Below are 16934 nucleotides of genomic sequence, written 5' to 3'. Positions count from 1 at the left end.
TGCTCTGTGTCTGGGTGTTAATCTATACTATCTATACTATAATAATATTATAAAGAGGAAAAGTTTGTAAGTATGTATGTAAGTATGTATGTATGTATGGTTTTCACGCAAAAACTACTGGACCGATTTCAAAAATTCTTTCACCATTAGAAAGCTGCATCTTTACTGAGCAACATAGGCTATATTGCATTTTCAAAAAAATTAGAGATCCTTACCAAAAATGCAATAATGTAACCCAAGGTGTAAAAAAATCCTCAATAAAACTTCTGTCATCGCGTGCGCTGCGGAATCTATTGAAGATAGAACAAAAAAATGTTCTACGGTATTATAGAATGGATCAATATCTACAAGAAAGTCCGCGATACCATATGTCCATCTTCAGTAGTTATGTTACTACAACAACTTTTTTACGTTTTCAAAGTAAATAGAAGTGCCGACAGTAATCAAACCATGTTATCCATACACATATATTAATCCTTATCCCATTAAATGATGTTTTATTATAGACTGTTTCAATACCAGCAAAATACTTTTTAAATGAAAAGAATTGGATATTCCATTCAAAAGATATAACGAATTTTTAAAAGTGTCAATCTACAGAAAATAGTAGGTATACTGTTCGAGCAGGCCGTAGTGCGGGGGTCACGGAGGAATTCTACCAATATGCGTCTTGACGGAACACAGTGGGGTTTTGGTCGGTAGGAATCCGACATAACCCACGGCCCCTCCCCCGGAGGCCGTGGGTATCTATGAAAGATTTCCCCACTAAAACAAAAAAAAGGCCTTAGTGCGGGACGGGGTAAAGGTGATTTTCATGTGATTAAAAATTAAACCTATAGTCCGACCTATAGTAGACTTTTCACTGTAACGATATCGCTATCTATGCGTGTGAAACCGCAGGGCATTGCTAGTGAGTTATATCGCGGTTGTGATTAACATATAAATACTTAATTACTTTAACTTAAACTTAGCGTCATGGGAACGAATGTTAAGTGTGTATCGGCAAATTTAATATGGGATGTTGGCTTGGGAATTATGTGTGTTGATTGAATAGTTTATGACTGAGTGAGTGTAGGTAAGTACTGTTAAGTTTAAGTTGTTTATGAAGTTGGGTATGTTTTGTAAACTGAAAAATAGATGCGGGCCGAAATTATGAATTACCGAAATTATTAATTATTATTATTATATAAAATTATACTGTTACAAAGATTACTAACTATGTACCTATTACCAGAAAAAAGAACATATAAAACTCATAAAGCGATCGTTCAATAACACATAGACAAATAATAAGCTGATAAAGACTTCGTATTGGCAAAAAGCAAAATATCTTCTTCTCTTATATATAAAAATGAATCGCAGAATGTGTTGGTAAGCGCATAACTCGAGAACGGCTGAACCGATTTCGATAATTATTGCACGCCTCATAAGCGAAGCGTTGAGCTGGTGGGTACTACTGTCACTTCGCGCAAAACATCTGATTTTTCAAACTTAAAATGTCTTTATGTATCATACATTGCACTTGTAAGATAATACATACACACACATATTAAGAAAAAACACTATTTTTAACGTTCATGATATTTTTGATGTCATTTTTGTTATTTAAACTAGTTAAAAAACAGTTTAAAAAAGTTCTGTCTTGGACATCCGTGTGTCTGTATGTGCGGATCCTTTTTCTTGTTAACACGATAGCGACCGAAATACTTTACTAATCGTGTCTTTTGCACGCCTCATAAGCGAAGCGTTGAGGTGGGTACTACTGTCACTTCGCGCAAAACATCTGATTTTTCAAACTTAAAATGTCTTTATGTATCATACATTGCACTTGTAAGATAATACATACACACACATATTAAGAAAAAACACTATTTTTAACGTTCATGATATTTTTGATGTCATTTTTGTTATTTAAACTAGTTAAAAAACAGTTTAAAAAAGTTCTGTCTTGGACGTCCGTGTGTCTGTATGTGCGGATCCTTTTTCTTGTTAACACGATAGCGACCGAAATACTTTACTAATCGAGTCTTTTTTTTTCTCTTACGCTTGAGTATGCTCAGGAATAGAACCCTTTCATTTTTCAGGGTCTGATTCGATGTGGTTTAATTGTTATTAAATAAACAAAAATAATAATTAATAAATATTTATTAAATAAAAATTATGAGGCGTGCACTTTTGGATTTTCCAAATTATTTTTTTCTCTTACGCTTGAGTATGCTCAGGAATAGAACCCTTTCATTTTTCAGGGTCTGATTCGATGTGGTTTAATTGTTATTAAATAAACAAAAATAATAATTAATAAATATTTATTAAAAAAAAATTATGAGGCGTGCACTTTTGGATTTTCCAAATTATTTTTTTATTATATTCCTTGAAGTACGAGGATGGTTCTTATGTAGAGAAAACGTAAATATGTAGATACCACGGGCGAAGCCGGGGCGGACCGCTAGTCTTATATATAAAAATGAATCGCAAAATGTGTTGGTAAGCGCATAACTCGAGAACGGCTGAACCGATTTCGATAATTCTTTTTTTATAATATTCCTTGAAGTACGAGGATGGTTCTTATGTAGAGAAAACGTAAATATTATGTACCACGGGCGAAGCCGGGGCGGACCGCTAGTTATTTATATAAGTATTTATTTAAAATTATATTAATATGTATGTTTATCAGTCATATCACAAGCGAAAGCTTAGTATGGGATCAGATCGTGCCGTGTGTGAAAATTGTCCTGAAATATTTATTTATTTATTTTATTTAAATGCGAAAGAATCCTAGCCGGGTTCTTCCTGAATAATAAACTACTGAACTGATTGGAATGAAATTTGGCACAAAGATAGTTTGAGGCCTGTGAAAGGTCACAGGATAGGTTTTATCCCGGAAATTCCACAGGACCAGGGACTCTGTGAAACTATGTAAACCTTTGATCCTCTTCAAAATATTTTAAGCAGTTCTTGGAATACTTTTTGCAAACAATATAGTAGCATTAGTAAATGTGTAATAATTATAATTTCTGTATACATGTAACAATATATATTGTTATATGCAATCTAATTTTTGTAGTATATGTATACCTAATACGAGTATATTTGTGCTATGTAGTATCTATGTACATTGTGTTATGTATTTTACGTAGTATGTACTATGTAGGCATTTTTTATATTATTACTAGCGGCCCGCCCCGGCTTCGCCCGTGGTACATATGAAAAAAAGATGTTGGCCGATTCTCAGACTTACCCGATATGCACAGAAAATTTCATGAGAATCGGTCCACCCGTTTCGGAGGAGTATGCAGACTAACATTGTGACACGAGAATTTTATATATAAGATTATTTTTTTTCGTCTTTAAGATAGTTTTAAAGATACCATCGTCACCTTACTCCATGACGCCGTCACGTCATTGCCATGACCCGACTTTGAAATTTTACTCAAAACGCGCGTTAAGAACACTTCAAACACATATTTCCAAACCATTGTCTCCTTATACATAGATAAACAATATTAAGAAGCTCCAAAAAACGGCTCAGCGTTTATTTACGATCGACTTACACAAACAGTTTATATTCACAGTAACGTACAGCAATAAATATCATCTCACTTTATTGGCAATACTCTGCAGTAAAACGAACCATCAAAATACTGACACGTGTGAGTGCAATCCTAATGTATTTTGAGATATTTCGTACTATATATTTTTAGTAATGCTTTTATTATCTACTATTGAACGCAAACGCCTCGGAGATCTATCGATAAGTCGGGGGTTCGAGACCAGGCGAGCGCACATGAAATAATATATTTATTTCAATTTATCTGCGCGTGTTTATATCATCACCTCTACTTGCACGGTGAAGGCAAACATCGTGAGGAAAAAATTAAAATGAAAATTTAATACGTAGTGATTATACTAGCTGCTCGTCCTTGCCTGAGTTCGGATAAAAATATATGCTATGTTACACATAATGTGGTGAAATAATTTTTGAAATCAAACTCGTAATTTTGAGTGGAATGGAAACACACTAACTATCAAAAGCGATGCCACGGTAAGACGAAGGGAGCATTTCATTGCAAAATCGAAATAAAAATAATACATCTATACTAATATTATTATTATATAGTTTGTTTGTTTGAACCCGCTAATCTCGGGAACTACTGGTCCGATTTGAAAAATTCTTTCAGTGTTAGATAGCCCATTTATCGAAGAAGGCTTTAGGCTATATATTATCACGCTAAGACCAACAGGACCGGAGCCACGCGGGTGAAACCGCGCGGCACAGCTAGTGATTTGATAATTATATTTATGTAAGAGAATTGTAGAGTTAAAAAGTAATAGCACTATTCGTCTAAAGGTACATAATTAATATTTTCGTTTTGGGTGATATTTTTAACAGACTAGCGGTCCGCCCCGGCTTCGCCCGTGGTACATGTTTACGTTTTCTCTACATAAGAACCATCCTCGTACTTCAAGGAATATAATAAAAAAAGAATTATCGAAATCGGTTCAGCCGTTCTCGAGTTATGCGCTTACCAACACATTTTGCGATTCATTTTTATATATAAGAAAGAAGATATAGGTTGGTTTATAATCCAACAATGATTATGACAAATTCCATAAATTCCACGACCTTGTAACCAACTTACACTTGTTTACAATAAATAGATTTTCTTATTCCACAAAACTGGATAGTTGAAACTAGACACAGCAGAATCCAAACGATTTTACTGGCTCAGTGTAGCCAGATAGAGTTCCTTGAATATTTAAATTCGTTTTACGATCAGGCAACACTCCGCTCTGTCACAAAATATCCGTTTCATTGCAATTTTATATACAATCGTAAATTCAGTTATTTAAATTTAAAATTGTTAAATTGAAATTTAATGGATATAGTGACGTCATCACTGTTAATATAAATAATAATAGTTTAAGAAAACTAAAAAACACGCTTTTAGTTCGGTTTTCTATAAAACGCGTGTTTTTTATTTTTTTTTAACTATTATTTCTTTTATCAAATTAGTGTATTGTCATCGGTCCTAAATAAATCTACAAAGTTTGAACGAAATCTGGCCGTTTAAAGTGGGTCAAAATCGCGCCCAAAGAAGTCGGTTACAAACATACAGGTGAAGCTAATATAAAGCGTGTAAAAAGAGTGGAGAACTTAGTTGATAAGGAAACATGGGAACCTTATATTATATACTAATATTATAAAGCTGAAGAGTTTGTTTGTTTGTTTGAACGCGCTAATCTCAGGAACTACTGGTCCCATTTGAAAAATTGTTCGGTGTTAGATAGCCCATTTATCGAAGAAGGCGATATATCATCACACAAAAACAACAGGAGCAATGCGGGTAATACCGCGGGACATAGCTATTACCATAAAAATGTAGTTCAACATTATTAACGTTTTATGTACATTTCATGAACTATTTTATTAGCAAAATAACATATTTCAATACATATTAAAACACATTTATAACAAGAAAACATTACACAGCAAGCATAATCTCTAGCAATACGTAAATTCGAGAACCTATAATAAATCATAGAAACAATTCTGATATCACCGAATATTCTCTCCAAGGATACTAATTTCTCCCAACCCTTTATCCTATTAAAGTGGAGATATTTGGAGTACATTCGTAATTTATAACCCCTATTATTTGAATGTATTTCAAGGTAAATGTCGAGTCTGGACCTTTGGTACTTAAGACTTTGTTAGATAGAAAGCGAACTTTGTGTCCGTCAAAGAAAAAGTAGTATAGTATACTTTTATCTTTCGGCTTTTGGATGTACAACAACACTCGACAATCTGTCATCAAATGATGTTTTACAAGGCGGCATTGGTTCCGGATTCCACCACACGCCGAATTTGGTAAAACGATGTTGTGACTATTCAAAAGTGCTTCTATAAAGTCTAATTGAATAAAATATAAATGTTTGAGTTTGAGTTTTGAGTTTGTTATACTATTTCAATACAATTTGGCATCATAGCGCGGCGTCAGGTAAGCGCTCTGACGCGATAAGAACGCGTTCTATCTAACAAAGCCCTTAATTCCTAATGGAAATAAATGTTAGTAGAGTTTTCACGGGACGGCTAGTCTAGAATTGAAATAATTAGAACTTGAACTATAGAATCTAGGCAACTTAGGTATTGATATACATGTTCTTATCAATAGTATTAGAAAACTAAGTTTCATAATATTCAATAACCTGGGAATATTTTTCATTATCACTCCTACTAATATAATGTTTATTATTATAAAGTTTCATCCAAATCGTTCAAGTAGTTTTTCATTCATTTTTTAATTCAGAGCATTCCTTCGTTGTTCTTAGTGCGTTCGAAAAGATTCTATGCAATGTTCTAATACTGAACAACACTGAATACGAGTTTTCGTTTACACTAAAAGATCACGAAAGAATGCTCTTGCTCTAGCTCTAGCTCTATGTTCGTTTGTTGTAAATGCACCGAAAAACGTACAATCATATTGTATGTACAATGTACAATGTAATTTAAATATAATATTATGATTGTATTGCAGAACCTGCATAAGGTTACTAATTCTTGCGGGAACGGGGAAAAACGGGGATGCACGTACAAAGTCGTGGGCGGAAGCTAGTTCTCTATATTTCACTGCACATATCGAGATGAAAGATCCAACAAATCTGCATTGTTATATGAAAACAACGATAAATGCGTCAACACGATACGTGGAGGGAAATATCTACGTACAAGAATATTGTAAGACTGTATTGCATGTAAATATAGAATTTCTATAAATAAAAAGTAAAATGAAAACGGGAAAGTTTGTTAAGTCTGTTACTCTTTCATGCATGGGTGGATTTGTGAAATTAGATCCAGCATATTATTGTTTTCATTGTCTTTAATTTTTTCCTTAATAACGATACATTAAAATAACTGTAGATAATATCTACAGTTATTTTAAATATATTATATTTAACCATTTTCAATACCAATAGCCACATAGAAGATATAAAAAGCTAATAAAAAATAATACGATTAGATTAATTAAGATTTACACGATCGTGTTTCAAACGGAAAAATGGGCTTTCCTTTTCTCTATTTCTACATTTTTTCCTGGACCTGGTCTGAGTGGTAGGGAGCCGCTGGATGCAGGCCGCCGGTGACCGGTCGCACTGAAAATCCTTGAGGGAGGCCTTTGTCCAGCAGTGGACGTCCCACGGCTGAAACGACGACGACGACGACATTTTTTCCGGTTTTATTTTCTTGAATAATTTTTTTTTACAAGTGACAGTCTTAATCTACATTAAATTATCTATAAAATGATGTGCATATTTAGGATATTACGTGAATAAAACGTGTATTTAATTAAAAAGTTGCGGAACCATTCTGTTATAATCGTAGAGCACTCTCTAATACTGAAGCAGAGAGCAGAGACAATATGAAAAATTAATAAGAAAACATACATATTCTATATAACACACATTTGTCCACAGGCGGTCGACTACCTCAAGAAGCGGACGCCAGCGCGGGCGGCGCTCATGATCGCAGCGGTGTGGCTGATGAGCGCGCTCGTGTGTATACCGCCCTTGCTGGGCTGGCGGGTGAGCAGGCCGCCGGAGCAGTTCCCACAATGCAAGGTATGTTTAGAATTACAAACAATTTCAAAAAAGAGGAATTTTTTTTTGGAGTGAAACTTCTTTAGGCGCGTTGACAGTAAAATTTCAAGGTCGCGTCATGGCAATACCGTCACTACGACCATCACGTCGTGGAATACGATGAGGATATTGGTATCTTTGAATAATGTAGGTACGCTTACATTGATTCCACAATGCAAGGTATGCATATTGTCGTAAATACTTTTTGTGCTATACAAATCTTGTTCTTCCAATAACAAATTATAATTCACAGTAAAAAAAAATATTATATTTATTTATAGGTTCAATAGCATCGAAAAATCAATTGTTCCTCGTAAAGCAAGAGCAGAGCACTACCTACGCGCTCGCTTATAAGGCGTCTAAAAGAATTAAGAATTAAGCACCAAATTGTTGGAGCAGTCGATCAGCAGGGCGTACAATATACATATAATTCGGTAATTCACTTTTTTTATAGATTACTAGCGTCTAGCAGGTCTTTGAACTTTTGTGTGAAATTTTTTAAACAAAATATATTTTACAAAGCTAACTTACTAGTTTAAGAATGTCAAGCTAATAAAAATATTTAATACATAATACATTATGAATAGTTTATTTCAAATTGTAAATGAGTAGAATCGAAGTTTATTCAATGACACATTCAAGTTTTTGCATTAATTACAGTATACGACAAGTCGTATCGCGTTATCGTATCGCAGTCGTATGCTATAAACAATCCAATTATAAGGTAATTTGCGCACTCTAGATTATTCGTAGATTAACTTGAGGCTAATTGTTATTTTCCTTTTTATGTTCATTTGTAATTTAGTTGTTTTCGCTAGTTCTGAGAGCAAGTTAAATTTGTGAGTCATTAACTTTGTAGTTTCATTATTTATCGTTATTTTTTAATGTCAGTTTCAGTATTGCATCATTATGTTTAATTAATTTTTAACAAGTTTATACGAATGATATTATCTTATAAACTAGTGAATCGATTTTGATGAAACTTGCACTGGACCTATTATTAAGCAAAAATATATTATATGAAATTTCGTTTACGTGGTTATAGTATTTATCCGTAGAACCTTCTTATGCCCAGATTTTCATTAAAATTGGTTCTTAATTTTTTGCGTCTTTTCGATGTGGTTTTGTATCTACCTGTTTAAGTGTTCTAATTAATAATTGTTAAATTAAAAATTGATTATTTATTTTCTTATTATAGTTACACAGTTTGATACTTTTGGTTCAAGGCTAACAGTGAAATTAAATCACTACACAGTATAAAACAAAGTCGCTTTCTCTGTCCCTATTTCCCTATGTCCCTTTGTATGCTTAAATCTTTAAACTACGCAACTGATTTTTATGCGGTTTTTTTTTAATAGATAGAGTGATTCAAGAGGAAGGTTTTAGTACCTATATAGTTTATTAGGTTTTAGACAAAGCGGGCGAAGCCGCGGGCGGTAAGCTAGTTTTTAATAAAATCTTGATTAAGTTTGCACAACTGAAGTAACTTTTAATAATTATCAATTACTTGGCCTCTTTTATTTACATTTAATTTGAAATTCTCTTTTATATTCCCAAATCTTCCTTTTAATTAAAAGAGTATAATAAATTATTACAACTAATTAATTTCGGCTCAAATCTCTATTTTACATTGGATTTAAATCCTTTCTTTTTGACTATTTAAGTATTTAATTATTTAGTTGTCTACATTTATAATTAATGTTTGATAATTATTGAACATCATCATCAGCCCATGTTTGACCACTGCTGGACATAGGCCTCAATCGATAATAATAATATTGTCGATTGATAATTGATAAAAAAACATATTGTGCGTGTACTAGTGTACACACGCAAGAAGTGAAACTTCTTTATGACCTTATTTTTCAAAAAATAATTTACTATATATGCAACTTTACAGAAATACGTCGAATCACGCGTGGTAGGGATAAGAAAAAGATGGCGCGTAACGGAAAAAAGTCACGCGTAACGAAAAAATGTTACACTCAATATTTTTTTTCCAAGCCCGATAAAGAAGTTTCACTTCAATAAAAAATAAATAAGTATAGAACTACAAATACCAATGAATGTATGACATAGAATACGATAATTTAAAAATAATTTAATTTTTAGCCATAATGTACCTATCAACGAGAACTGTAAGCTTGAATTTGTAACAAATATTTGTAACTTTACTTTAATTGTGTATATAGGTATAAGTATATTTAAAAAACCTTGAAGTTACAGATTGATCGAAAAAACGACAGCGCAGCGACATGGCAGCGACAATGACAAATTCAAAATATTTTTTTAACATAATTAAATTGCGCAGCTACGAGTATAAGAATATTAGTTAAAAAATACTAAACACTTTGAACTTCACGAAATATCATAAATAAAAGGTGCACAGTGACGTATGAAGCTTTCTTGTTGGAACTCAAAAAATTTCCAAACAAAGTATTTTTATTCGTTCGTAAACTTGGCGGTTGCTCTAGTTAGCGAAATGCGAATTGGGTTGAATTAAATGAATTTACCCAACCATGCAAAGAGCGGTAGTGTTTTTAAAATAATTGTTTTGATTTTACGCTAGTATTAAAACTTGTCGCGCAAGCTATAATAAAACCATAGTATACTTATTACAGCTTCTAATCATTCTCCTTACACTATCTGTATTTTTGCTTTTAACGCGATTACAAAAATATCCCTTAACGTAATCATCTACTAGTTTCACGATTTATTTTCCACAATATATAACAACCAATCTAACGTATTACCTTATTAAATTACCTCGAACATCTCGCATCCATCTCGGGTGACAAAAATTCTGAATTTGGCCAATTCCCTGTAGCCTGTAACGAGTGTCTTACTGTCAATCAATCAACGGAATAACACCATTTATCACGGCTTGTCAAATCATATCTGAACAATGCCTTCAATTTTATATCGTTCCAGTGACGTAGTTATACAGGGGCTAGGTGGGGCCCCAGGGCACTCGAACCTGCGGGGCCCTGGAGACCCAGCAGAAACTTTAACTATACCTATCGAAAATTTTCCCATTTTCAAAATAAATGACAGATAGCAACCTAATAAACATAAAATATTTATTTGTTTCATTTGTTGTAGGTAGTACAGAGTTCACATCGTTCATAATATAGTCCACACAACTCGCCAAATAATTGGCAATATATATTATATTTTTGGAAACATTTTGTTAATTAACACATTGAGTAATATAAAATTACATACATTATTATATAGCCAGACATGCATTTTTCTATAATTGTCGTTGAGAGGCCCTATTTTGTTACTTCTCATAGGGCCCTTAATTTCTTAGATACGCCACTGTTCGTTCATATTTTGATGCATGCTGTAACAATAATGTACCTTACATTTTATATGACTCAGCGGTTTTTACTTGCCAGTTTGAGATGAACGTGCAAAATTGAAATTGGTTTTTAAATTAATAAGTGCGGAAGTTTGAAGGAATCTGTCTTCCTTGTGTGTTTCCTAATTGTTACATTTTATGGAATTTCAAGAAGAAGAGTGTTTTTAAAGCTTAAACTTGTAATGTTTGTAAAGGCAAGATTCACTAGAATGTTTTTGAACCATTGGTAAGGTTATGAATGTAATTTTATCTCAATACAAGAACATTTAACAACGTTAAAGTTGTAAAATTTAAGATTTTCTATATTTTTTTTTCAGGTTTAACGCGAAAATCAATATTCTCGATGGGGAAAACTGTAGACTGTATTCACGTCCAGGTAATTGAGCCCCTTAAATTCACATGAAAATCGTATCTAAATGAGTTTCAATACGAAGAAAACCTTCAAAACAAGACTTTCTTGATCGGTCTTATAAAATATTAAACTTGGGCATATAAATGTCTTTCTATACCAAAACACATAAACGATACAAACCCCATACATTGCTCCGTAAAAGCGAATATTTGATCTCCAAGCAATCAAAACATGCCGCTTGATCGTTTGTTAAGCTTATAAGCACACAACCCATTAAATATGATGCCATAAAACTGTCATACAGTCTGTAAATCCAGCTAACTACGCTCTTTGTATTTGTACAGAATTGTAAGAACGTAATATCGTATATACAGGGTGTTCCAAGTCCCACTATTGGTATACTAAGCACGAAGGGACTTGTAGTTTTGCATACACTGATCACGTAAAAAATACTTAAATAACAAATTTACGTCAAAAATTGTTTGCTAAATTTTTCCTGAAAATCCATGTTTTCTTCTCTAGCTTCGCGCTGCCGTCATATACCTACCGCTTCTCTAATGTGAGCATTTTGTCTATGAAAACATAATTTTAAACGATAGCTCACGTGCTGGTGGCAAAAATGGGCGGGTTGCTTTTTAGGGGTGTACACATAAGAGTTTTAAGAATTCATCTGTTTGAAAAAAAAATGCGTCTGGAATTTTTTAAGTATGTTTAACGTACTCAGCGTATGTAAAACTATAACCTCCTTTGAGCATAGTATATCCCACTGTGGGAGTGGGACACCCTGTATAATGTAGTGATGTATATAGCTTTTCGCCCGCAGCTTCGCCCGCGTAAAAGGAAAACCCGCATAGTTTCTGTTCGCGTGGAATTTTCGGGATAAAAATGTAATCGTGTTAAATATTATATACCCTATGTTTTAAGTTACCCTCTATGTGTGTGCCATATTTTACGAAAACCGGTTCAGCAGTTTTTGCGTGAAGGAGGAACAAACAGACATACAAAGTTTCGCATTTACAATATTAATAGCACAGTATTACAATATTATTTCCTACAGTAAGGAATCGCCTTTGATGTCGCGCGATGCCGCCGCCAGCGTAGGTACTTACGCTGCCACACGAAAATACGCTAGGGTTGCAACAAATGGGAAATAAAACAATTGTGATTATTAATATTATGATGAAATCATTTATTCATATTTCATATGTACATTCAAAATAATTGCGATTATTAAATCTGATGTAATTATTTGTTCATAAATATATAATTACAGATATTCCACTGCTAAATATTATTTACGTGGACACTTTATTTTTGGATGTTATTAATTGTATATTATAACATTTAACTAAGTAATGCATTCGCATTGGGATGTACAATCTGATTAGGAAATAATGAGGACAACATATACATAGCTTTGATTTTAATTCAACAGATACAATTAATACAATCTTTCTGAAATATTGTTTCCTTCTGGGATTTCAATGTAGATTTACATCCGTAAACGGAACAGTTTGTGCGCGCCATAATAGAATATGTAAGTACCTATGTATAATAAAATTATTACACAAAAAATACGACTGCGTCGTCCTTTCGCGATAGGTAAAGCAATCTCAGCGTGATTGCTTTACGCGGCCCGCGTCGCCCGACCCCCGCCAGTTCCCCTCCGTTTCTCTGCACAAGTACATTCGTCGCACTACTGTAGGATGGTAATACTGTGTTAATAGGATAGTCACTACATAGTATAAAACAAAGTCGCTGTCGCTGTCTGGCGGTCCCTATGTATGAACTACGCAACAAATTTTCACGAGGTTTGTTAGTATAGCATTTGTTTCATTTTTTATAAAGCGAGCAAAGCTGCGAAAGAATAGCTAGTACATAATATTATACAAAGGATATACAGAAAGGATAGTAGAGGCCAGTATTATGTATCGGTCGATAAACCAAAATTATATTTATAAGCGTCCCCGGATTGAACCGGGATAAACCCTTTGTGTTTATGCCAGAAATGTGGAAGTTTTTTAACGGAAAAGATCAATGATGTCCTGGCTGGTTGGATGTTAGGGCGCGTTCCCACCGGGTCGTGACGACAGATAATCGTGTAGTTTTAAGTGTCGTGGCTTATATGTTTAAATGGAGGTGTTCACATTTAGAACGACACAATTAACTGTCGTCTACAACAGTTTTTGCAGTGACGACACTTTGTCGTGACAGTGGGAACGGCAAGCACGACAGTCGTAAAACGATAAAAAAATCGTGGACGGCAACTCTATGTAGACGAACACGTGTTTTCCCTTCCCTCTCGCACCCGCGCGCCCCTCGTGTCTGTACTCGGTTTGCTTTTCCCAACCCAAGCGAACGCAGAGGCGACTAGATTTGTAGCTTGCTGTTGATGCGAGCGATCTTAGCGATCCAATGGGAACAGCTAGATACGACAGTCGCTAAACGATAAAAAATGTTGACGACAAACAATCGTTATAATGGGAACAGGTAGAGACTACAGTCGTCGAACGATAAATTAGTCGTTACGACATAGTGGGAACGCGCCCTTACAAATAATAATAGTGTTTATCCGCTTAGACCGGGTCGGATAAAGTGGGATAAAAATATAGCCTGTGTCACTCAAGAATAATACCCATAGTTTTCTATTGATGATTTTTCTGAATTAGTTTTTACTTTTTGAATATCTACAGTTTATAGTCGTTGGTTGGTAGATAAAAATCATTATTTTATTGCGTTGGATCGTATAGATCAATAATCCATACTAATATTATAAATGCGAAAGTAACTCTGTCTGTCTGTCTGTCTCAATCACGCCTAAACTACTGAACCAATTTTCATGAAATTTGGTATGGAGATATTTTGATACCCGAGAAAGGACATAGGCTACTTTTTATCCCGGGAAAATGACGCAATCCCGGAAACCCCACGGGAACGGGAACTATGCGGGTTTTTCTTTGACTGCGCGGGCGAAGCCGCGGGCGGAAACCTAGTAGATTATATTAATACAAAATATAATTGGGCTGATCCGCGCGTTACGAAAATTGTAAATAATTAGGTTCTGAAAAGTTTTTCTTCTTAATAGTAACGACAAGTAGCCAATAATGTCCGTTATAATTTAAAAAAGCTAAGTAAGGTATGTTTCAAACTTTTAGCTATCAGTTTTATCAGCTTGATGCTATTTAAAAGATCAATCACACCAACAAATACACAAATAAGTTCAAACCGATCATCAATTATAATCTGACCCATATCTGACCCATTTAAAAATCCCTACTCATAATTTAATCCTACCACCCATACTGTATGCATCTTATATTATATCACTAGCTGCTCCGCGCGGTTTCACCCCCGTGACTCCTCTCCCGTTGGTCGTAGCGTGATGATATACATATAGCCTATAGCCTTCCTCGATAAATGAGCTATCTAACACCGAAAGAATTTTTCAAATCGGACCAGTAGTTCCCGAGATTAGCGCGTTCAAACAAACAAACAAACTCTTCAGATTTATAATATTAGTATAGATTACAAGGCTTCGTTTACGTCATTTTACATCAAAGTGAAATGAATTCTTAATAATTTGAGGATAATGATGTCGTTAGGGCGTATTAATGTGAAATATATGGGTTAAAGTAATACATTTTCATGGGAATATGCTATAGTGTTTTTGCGTTTTAGATGTGCTATAAGTATGTAACTAGATTTCCGCCCGCGGCTTCGCCCGCGTTTGCAAAGGAAAACCCGCATAGTTCCCGTTCCCGTGGGATTTCCGGGATAAAAACTATCCTATGTTAATCCAAGTTACCCTCTATATGTGTGCTAAATTTCATTGTAATCGGTTCAGTAGTTTTTACGTGAAAGAGTAACAAACATCCATACATCCATACATCCTTACAAACTTTCGCCTTTATAATATATATTAGAATATTAGATATTAGATGTAGTAAGTATTTGAGAATAGGAAGCTTTATTTATGTGAATCTCTTTGGTAACTATGCCTTGGAGATTTAGAAATAATTAGATACATATTAGATTAAAAATGCAATTATAACGAACGTAAAACTGTGTTCAAATCACGGGTTATTTGATAATTTCAGTATCTTAAAGTATTTTACACGACAACAAGATATTAAAAAGACATGTGGCACTCGGGGACTGCCGCGGTAAAAGCTATTGCATGCTATGCCTTCAAGCCACACCTCCGCGCCCGTCGGAGTGGGGAGCGTGAGGTTTTTTCGTTACGGAATTTCTCGATTCGGTCCCCGCGCTCAAGGCCCGCGATAGAAGCTATGCAATAGCTTAAAATTCAGTTAGGCGGACTAACATAATAAATACAACCAAATCCTCAATCAAAAGAATATCAAGTTATAATTTTAATGTATTTACAGAAATAATTTAAAACAATCGTGTATGAAAATATCTTCAAACCTTTCAAATAAATAACAACGCTTCCAAATCACCTCTTTCGAACTCTCAACCAAATTTCTTCAATTCTGTTAAAACATTTTATACAAATTTGTCTCACGTCGCAAGGAATAAATGGGTCGTTATAGGCAGATCAGGCTACAATCTTATAGCAGTATTACTTCCAGTGTGGGAAAGGGATGGCGCTAGACGAAAAATATAGCGCTGTCCTTTTTCCACACTGGAAATAATACTGCTTTAAGATATAGATATCATGGTAGAGGGGCTAACATTAAAATTTCCAAATGCCGTAAGCTCAGATTTCCATGTATTTATAAATAGCTTGTATATAAATGTGGCTATGATTGTGAGGGAATTGAAATGCCGATTTTCTGTAAGTCGTTTAGGAATTACATTCACAGATTGGTTTTACTTTTTTACATATATTCTTTACTAATATTATAAAGGTGAAAGGTTTCTTTGTTTGTTGGCTCTGTTCACCCAATTTGAAAATTATTTCACTGTTAGATAGTCCATTTATCGAAGAAGGCTACAGGCTATATAATATCATCACGCTAAGACCAATAGGAGCGGAGCAATGCGGGTAAAACCGCGAGGCACAGATAGTATTTTAATAAAATTATTGTTTAATTTTGTATTCATATATTTTTGTATTCGGCATTCCACTCAACGCCATCTAGCGTCAAAATAAGCAAAGCTTTAATGAATTTAATGAAATTTATTTAAGTAGGTAAGTAACCAGCTGTTTGAAAGATTTTTAAATTGATATTAATTAAGTTAGTGTTTGTATGCTTTAGAAATTAAAAATAGAATATTAAAATTAGAATAGAGCAATATTTTGCTTTATTATTGAACTAGCTTACCGCCCGCGGCTTCGCCCGCTTTGTCTAAAACCTAATAAATTATATACCTACTAAAACCTTCCTCTTGAATCACTCTATCTATTACAAAAAACCGCATCAAAATCCGTTGCGTAGGTTCAAAGATTTAAACATACACAGAGAGATAGGGACAGAGAAAGTGACTTTGTTTTATACTAGGTACATACCTAGTATAAAACAAAGTCACTTTGTGATAATTTAGATTTTCAGTTTACTAAAACACATAGCTTGTAGCTAAAAGTGGATGTTTTTGGTAACACCTTATTCTGCAACTAAC

General features: G+C 34.1%; 1 protein-coding gene across 1 annotated transcript in view; it reads left to right on the top strand.

The window, feature by feature from the left end:
• The window catches only part of Octalpha2R (alpha2-adrenergic-like octopamine receptor), a 350919-nt gene that overhangs the window by 172631 nt on the left and 161354 nt on the right, over window positions 1-16934 (top strand). Inside the window, exon 3 of the mRNA XM_089709883.1 lies at window positions 7474-7617. Coding sequence (XP_089566009.1) covers window positions 7474-7617 — 144 coding nt within the window. The remainder of the gene's footprint in view (window positions 1-7473; window positions 7618-16934) is intronic.

Source organism: Colias philodice, chromosome 23 (assembly GCF_061535455.1).
Source record: "Colias philodice isolate Cphi_HAF_F1 chromosome 23, ilColPhil1 Martin Lab GWU primary, whole genome shotgun sequence".
NCBI classification, from domain to species: domain Eukaryota; kingdom Metazoa; phylum Arthropoda; class Insecta; order Lepidoptera; family Pieridae; genus Colias; species Colias philodice.
This window is presented reverse-complemented; position numbering and strand designations above follow the sequence as displayed.